General features: G+C 54.3%; 1 protein-coding gene across 4 annotated transcripts in view; it reads right to left on the minus strand.

Annotated features, from left to right (window-relative positions):
* Positions 1–7290, minus strand: part of SEC16A (SEC16 homolog A, endoplasmic reticulum export factor) — a 62404-nt gene extending 55114 nt beyond the window's left edge. For all 4 annotated transcript variants that reach the window (XM_056538330.1, XM_056538331.1, XM_056538329.1 and 1 more), the window contains exons 1-2: positions 7154–7290; positions 626–4221 (exon numbers count right to left, since the gene is read on the minus strand). In XM_056538330.1, coding sequence (XP_056394305.1) covers positions 626–4156 — 3531 coding nt within the window. In that variant the 5' untranslated portion in view covers positions 4157–4221; positions 7154–7290. The remainder of the gene's footprint in view (positions 1–625; positions 4222–7153) is intronic.
* Between the last annotated feature and the right edge of the window lie 449 nt (positions 7291–7739).

Consider the following 7739-nt stretch of genomic DNA (forward strand, 5'->3'; position numbering starts at 1 on the left):
TTGAGTTATTTATTTACAATGAACTCTGCAGCATTAAGTCTGCGCAGAATACTGTACATGTGAATACACCCCTTAGAGTAGGGTGAGACGTAGCACATCCGCAGCGTATTTCCATAGAGTGAGCTCCTTGCTGTGTCTGCACGTAGCAACAATCCGCCGCTAGGGCAGACACACAGGGATCCCCCAGTCCAAAGAATACTGCGCACACTTGCAGTTTACTTTCAGACATCGCGGCCGCTCTTGGCCAAGCTCAGGGAGCAGGAGGAGTGATCACAATGTCTGAGCGTAAACTGTGCGCAGATTCCTGTGTGTCTGCTATAAACGGCAGATTGCTGCTACGTGCAGGACACACGGACAGAGCAGTGATGTCACTCTAAGGACGTCATCAGCGCATCTGCATTGCGAAATACACTGCATATAAAAATGGACCTAAGAAAATACGATACGTGAGCACGTATGTCTACATCCACTTGTCTGTAAGGTGCATAATGTATTAAAGCCTCTATCACCCCATTACCTGTATAGGTGACTGGTACAGGTTATAACATTTCTGGTTCCTCTTATTCCAGTCTCCCTTTATTATCAGTAAACCTCCCCACGGGGTCCCACACACTGCAGAGCTTACCTGGTAGTACAGATGAGGTGCCCGGGGGTCCACAGTTGGGTACGGCTGCTGGTATGCAGAGGGGTAAGCTCCATAACCTCTATAGTAATAATACGGATCGGCTTGCTGAGGAGTCTGAGAAGCTGGAGGTCTTGACGGATCTGGATACCCTGCTGGGGGGATGGGGTTGACTGGTGCAGATGGGGCAGTCACTGGCTGACCAGGATACGGTGGGTGTTCAGGATAGCCGTATTTAACCCCATGCTCTGTAGTGCCTCCATAATGAAGGCTGGCGCTGTTCTGAGCAGCGAGTATAGGACCTTCTGTTTGCTGGGGGTAAGCAGTGGGCTTACTGGTCTGTACTGGCGGTGCTGGGGGCTGAGATGCAGGGGTCATGTATTCATGAGGAACCCCCAGTCCAGGTTGTGATGTCTCCACTGAAGGTTGGGACTGAGTGTCTTTAGTGACCTGCTGGTAAAAAAACTGTTTGTTATTGTCAGGGCCAGGCTGGAAATTAGGGAGACCTCCCACCTGATTGGTATAGGGCGGAGCGTCTCCTGGAGGTCTATTCAGTACAGACATCAGTCCATTGGTGTTGTGACTGATAGGCACACGTGGAACAGTGAAGTCTAATGCCCCTGCATTCTCAGATTTGGTGCCACCAGTACTGAGCAGTGGGGCGTACATCCCGGCTCCGTTATCCATCGGTAGATTCGTTGCGGAGCCGGGGGACGCAGGCTTACATATGGACTCGCCAGCCGAACTCTCAGTCTTAGTTTTCTGATTTTCAGTCGCTAAATTAAGAGGAATTTGGTTAGAAGAGACTAGCGCATTCTGGTGATTGGGGAAGGATTCGGAGAAGAGCTCAATGCCGGCGGCAGATTTATTTGCCAAATTGGAGGCTGGGAGCGGCTTATGAGGAGGTCCAAGCTGCACAAGAGAGGCCGAAGAGCTGGGATCTGCTGGGAACCCGCCAGAAGGAAGCGGCTTGTCAGAAGCAGAGGAGAAGTCTTTAGCAGAATTAAGGTTCTTAATTTGATTGGGTAAAGAAAGAGAGAAATTAACCGGTTGTGCCAAATTATAGGCTTTACTAGGCGGGGCGATCAGAATAGGCTGATTCTGCAGGGTCTCAGTAGGCGGAGAAGACAACAAACTAGCATAACCAGAACTTGCCTGGGACTGGGTCTGTTCCTCCTCGGCCATCTTTGGAGGATTCTCCAGGTTCTCTGAGGATACGTGCTCCTCGGGTGAAGCAGATAATTGGCCCTGATCCTCCTGGCCATGTTGGGCCTCCACCGAGCTATCCTCCGGAGGCTGAATCACTTCAGTCTGAGGCTTTGGAGGGACATAGACAGCCGGGGCTGGAGGGGCCAGAAGGACATTGCCCCCAAAGTTAGGCAGCTCTCCTTGTGCCCACAGGGTGGTTGCTGGACTCTCACACTTCTTATTTGACCCATGGGCTCTCGAGGACGGACGCCGCTCTAGAAGTAATATGTTATCCAGTGCTGATCCTCCTGTGAAGTGGTGTCCACTATTGACGGCACAAATTTCAGCGTTTGGTTTACCCAAAAATATTGTTTCCAAATTGTCAGGAGGTTGTTCCAAATTTCCCGGGGAGGCCGCCAGTCCAGCATTGTGGGAAGAGGATGTTGGAGGCAACTTAAGATTCTCACGGATGTCGCTGACTACTTTGGACTGGTCCATTTCAGGAGGTTTGACGCTAGTATGAGCGCGGACAGGTTCAAAGGAGCTGTTCACACTTGGCTGAAAGATTCCTGTCGGTTTTGGTGGACTTGGTGTTGGTGGCTGAGACAGATTTCCATAGTAGACGTTTGGTGTCATACTGTGATCGGTAACATCTCCGGCCAAAGGCGAGGAATCGATCTGCTTAAAGAAACTGGAGGAGTTTTCATTGTCAGGTCGTCCGATCTCCTTCTGAATGAAGGTCCCCTCCAGCTCCTGAGGTCGGGCTGGAACGGGCAAACTCCGATGACTGAGGTTACTATAGTTAGAAGAGACGCTATCCGATCGGACTGGGCGGTGTAAGGAGTCGGGGGCCTCCAGGTTGGGCCCTCCTTCAGGGTGGCTGACAGGATTCTTGGGCAAAGTAGAGCCCAGAATGGGTGCGTATCTGAAGACCTCAGGGTTGACTCCTGCAGAAAACAGACTGTTATTAGGAGGCTCATTGGGCAGAACCTCGATATTCTCCACATTATCGTACAGCAGCTCGGAGACAGCCTTCACCTCTGCAGGGTGATTCCCTGTGTTTTCATTTTTCCATGGGACATGAGGATCCTGAAAAGTGCTGGCACTTGGTTGAGTGTTCAGATGAGCGCTCGGAGCGCTGGGATGTAAAGGCAAGTATGATGGGACATGGGGCGATGCACCTGGGGGGGCAGTTAATGGGTGTATGTTCCCAGGGTGCCCCAGGTTGTGGTGGTAAGCAATATCCACGGATTGCCTCCTGGACACATGCTGCTGGTCCGTGGACGGGATCTCCACATTTTCAGCTTCATCTCCTTTAAAGAACATGGATACGGTCCCAGAATCTGAGTCATTAGCGGCTTGGGGCCAGGGTCTTGCAGGTTCACTTTGTGGCCGGTCTTCTGGCATATGATATGGCGCTCCGGTCTGTACGGTGTTGAGATTGGGTGGCGGACCTTGTTTTGGTGGTTCTGGATACGACTGTTTGAACCAATGCTCAGGATTCTGATTCTGTGGGTAATCCGCTGGCATGACACTGCTGTACGAGGTCACACCATGCTGCTGTACGTGACCTGGTCCACCTCCAAGAGGGAACGTAACCGGGGGAGTCCTTTGGGGTGCTGAAAAGTATCCCGGCTCATTTGTTTGGGGAGGAGACACCTCTAAATACGGAGGGGAGTAGTAGGGCGCAGTGTACGCCGGGTGCTGGGCTGCAGGGATGTGTTGCGTGGAGGTAGGTGGAGCGGCCTGGAGAGATGACCATGGTGCAGTGGTTTGCTGAGATGTGGCAGGAGGATAAGGCTGTAGTAAAGGTGCACTCCTGCTGTTATTATTCATTTCCATATTAACACTTTGCCTGCTCTGAGATCTGCCCGGCCCAGACGTGTTCTCTATTCCTCCTGCCACGTTCTGTGGAGACGACGCTGCAGGGTGACTGATCGGGGGTGAAGCCATGTTATTGGTGAAATGTCCGCCCTGCACAGATGGAGCAGACACATAATTAAGTGAGGGCCCAGCTGCCATTCGTTGAGATGACCCCGGTAATGACAACTGAGCTCCGTCACCAGAGGAGGAGACAGGCTGGGGGTGCAATGATAGCGAAGAGCTCTGTGTGGTAAAAACATTAGCATTCGATGGCGGTATATTAGATGGCGGTATGTTAGATGGCGGTATGTTCTGGGGGGTCATTCTGCCAAAAGCAAAAGGGTCTGTGACAGGTTGCACTAGAGGGGGCGCCATTGCTGAAGGGGTAGGTGTTCTTTTACGCCAGTAGGGAGTAGTGGTCATTCCCATGCGAGGAGGAGGCGCCCCTGCCCCTGGAGGACCAGCTTGAGGAGGAGGCTGCATCTTCTTCCCTTCAGAAGACGTTTCAGATTTTTCTCTGTAGAATCAATAGAGCTGCAGAACGTCACCTGCGGAGGAGAAGACAAGACAGTAAGACGAGCGGTGCGGGACAAGACAAGACAGCAAGACGAGCGGTGCGGGACAAGACAAGACAGCAAGACGAGCGGTGCGGGACAAGACAAGACAGCAAGACGAGCGGTGCGGGACAAGACAAGACAGCAAGACGAGCGGTGCGGGACAAGACAAGACAGCAAGACGAGCGGTGCGGGACAAGACAAGACAGCAAGACGAGCGGTGCGGGACAAGACAAGACAGCAAGACGAGCGGTGCGGGACAAGACAAGACAGCAAGACGAGCGGTGCGGGACAAGACAGCAAGACGAGCGGTGCGGGACAAGACAGCAAGACGAGCGGTGCGGGACAAGACAGCAAGACGAGCGGTGCGGGACAAGACAGCAAGACGAGCGGTGCGGGACAAGACAGCAAGACGAGCGGTGCGGGACAAGACAGCAAGACGAGCGGTGCGGGACAAGACAGCAAGACGAGCGGTGCGGGACAAGACAGCAAGACGAGCGGTGCGGGACAAGACAGCAAGACGAGCGGTGCGGGACAAGACAGCAAGACGAGCGGTGCGGGACAAGACAGCAAGACGAGCGGTGCGGGACAAGACAGCAAGACGAGCGGTGCGGGACAAGACAGCAAGACGAGCGGTGCGGGACAAGACAGCAAGACGAGCGGTGCGGGAGAAGACAGCAAGACGAGCGGTGCGGGAGAAGACAGCAAGACGAGCGGTGCGGGAGAAGACAGCAAGACGAGCGGTGCGGGAGAAGACAGCAAGACGAGCGGTGCGGGAGAAGACAGCAAGACGAGCGGTGCGGGAGAAGACAGCAAGACGAGCGGTGCGGGAGAAGACAGCAAGACGAGCGGTGCGGGAGAAGACAGCAAGACGAGCGGTGCGGGAGAAGACAGCAAGACGAGCGGTGCGGGAGAAGACAGCAAGACGAGCGGTGCGGGAGAAGACAGTTTATAGACCAAGGGCGTAGACCGCTCCATCACTACAGGATTAAACCAATAGACTAATCTCTAATGTGACCTGGAGGCATCATGTCTTTAGTTGCCACCTGCAAACAACAAGGTTTAGTCTAACCGCCCGCCCCCCCCCCCCCCCCACCACCTCAGTCATTGTGACCACAACAGAACATACAGGACGGCGCCTTCTAGGGGTGACTATAAGATGGACATGAGGGAGAGTTCAGCAGCAAATACACAAATATTACAAGTGAAGTAAAACGTACAAAGCAAATAATGGGCAGCCAGCGTGGAACAGGGCACGGCAAGAGCAAACACATTCTATCCGGGCACACGAGCCGCTGCCAGGAGCTAGAGCACAGGTGACCGGCAACATGTGGTGTCACATGACCCCAGAGGTCAGTCACGGCATAGAGATCATGACTCCTGGTGATGTGCACTACATGTACCAGCAAGCCCTGACCTGGAATAAGCAGAGCTCTACAACAGCGTCCTCCAATTCTGCAGCTTTCCAGTTATTGCACAACCACAACTCCCATCATGCCGAGACACTGCTCCATAACATTCAATCCTCAAGACCTCTGCATGCAGTCAGTGAACGGGGACAACAGGTACAGACCTAATGCTTTCCACAGCTAAGGATCGGTTACAATTGCATCCAGTGTAGACAATCGTGTTTGCCAACCAAGGGGCCTTCAGCTGTTGTATGAAAACAACAAATCCCAGCATGCCCTTTAGCTCACAGAGGATTATCTACCCTGGGACACTGTAACGAGCTGTCAGCTGTGAGCAGCGTCGGGTCTGTACAGATCTGAGCTGTTACATCCCCAGTCACACAGCCCTTTAACCCTTTACTGTGTAAACTCTGAATGACAAACATCCTGCTGGGAGGCCAGCGACTAATGGGTCAACAGGACGTCGCAGATTAGAGGTAAAGCCCCTGTTCACACTGATCATCTAAACCTCCATTATCATCCTGAGGAAGGGAGCGCGGCCGTCCCCTCTATCACATTCATCTCTATGGTCCCTGCAGGGTTTAGGCTACGGGCGAGACGCTCTGCAGAACACAGCTGAGGCACAAAGGGAAGAAAAGCTCTGCAGGGTGAGCAGCCGTCCTACACCCCACCGAAGAGGGGGACCCCAGAGTACAAAGGCCCCCCCCGACCAACCCCCCAATACACTGACTGAACCCCAAAACCTTTTAACATCCAGGTGTCTGCACCAAGGAAATCACTCAAAGGAACAGATTCATTACCTAGAACCATCTTAGGCCCCCCCCCCCAAACACTCACCCAGCCGCCCCCCCCCCCCAAACACTCACCCAGCCGCCCCCCCCCCCAAACACTCACCCAGCCCCCCCCCCCCCCAAACACTCACCCAGCCCCCACATCAGACACACCAAGATCTCTACCCGGGAACATATCAGACACCCCTCAGGGGGCCCCCCCCCATACCCTCATGTCACCCCTCAGGGGCCCCCCCCATACCCTCATGTCACCCCTCAGGGGCCCCCCCCATACCCTCATGTCACCCCTCAGGGGCCCCCCCCCATACCCTCATGTCACCCCTCAGGGGGCCCCCCCCATACCCTCATGTCACCCCTCAGGGGGCCCCCCCCATACCCTCATGTCACCCCTCAGGGGGCCCCCCCCCATACCCTCATGTCACCCCTCAGGGGCCCTCATACCCTCATGTCACCCCTCAGGGGCCCTCATACCCTCATGTCACCCCTCAGGGACCCTCATGTCACCCCTCAGGGGCCCTCATACCCTCATGTCACCCCTCAGGGGCCCTCATACCCTCATGTCACCCCTCAGGGGCCCTCATACCCTCATGTCACCCCTCACACCTCCAGACACCATGGGTTCCCATAAAGGGGTGACATCTACAGCAGGGCCCCCCCATATGGAAGAAGTCGGACCCCGGGGAGGACATGGCCCGGTATAGAGGGGGGGGTCCCGGGTCTCCTCACCTCCTGCGGCTCCGCTCTACGTGTACCGGCAGCTCGAGAACTAAACCGAACTCGGCAGCGCAGCCATCTTGGATATCCGGCTGGCCGACGTGTACATTCCTACGTCATTGCACGTTACGTCATTACGTCACCAGACCGCGGTCTATGATAAAGAGCTGTCAGACGCGGTGGGCGGTGTCTACGTCAGAAATGTGTCCTCGAGAAGGAGCCGGGCGGCCATGTTGTTGGAGTCGGTTTCCAAGGTGATTGATGGGGAAGAAAGTAAAGTGTGAGAAAGAGATGGCGGTAACAGTGCAGTCACCAGGGTATTAACCCCTTACTAGTGCAGTCACCAGGGTATTAACCCCTTAATAGTGCAGTCACCAGGGTATTAACCTCTTAATAGTGCAGTCACCAGGGTATTAACCCCTTAACAGTGCAGTCACCAGGGTATTAACCCCTTACTAGTGCAGTCACCAGGGTATTAACCCCTTACTAGTGCAGTCACCAGGGTATTAACCCCTTAATAGTGCAGTCACCAGGGTATTAACCCCTTACTAGTGCAGTCACCAGGGTATTAACCCCTTAATAGTGCAGTCACCAGGGT

The sequence above is a fragment of the Hyla sarda genome, chromosome 9 (assembly GCF_029499605.1).
Source record: "Hyla sarda isolate aHylSar1 chromosome 9, aHylSar1.hap1, whole genome shotgun sequence".
Classification (NCBI taxonomy): domain Eukaryota; kingdom Metazoa; phylum Chordata; class Amphibia; order Anura; family Hylidae; genus Hyla; species Hyla sarda.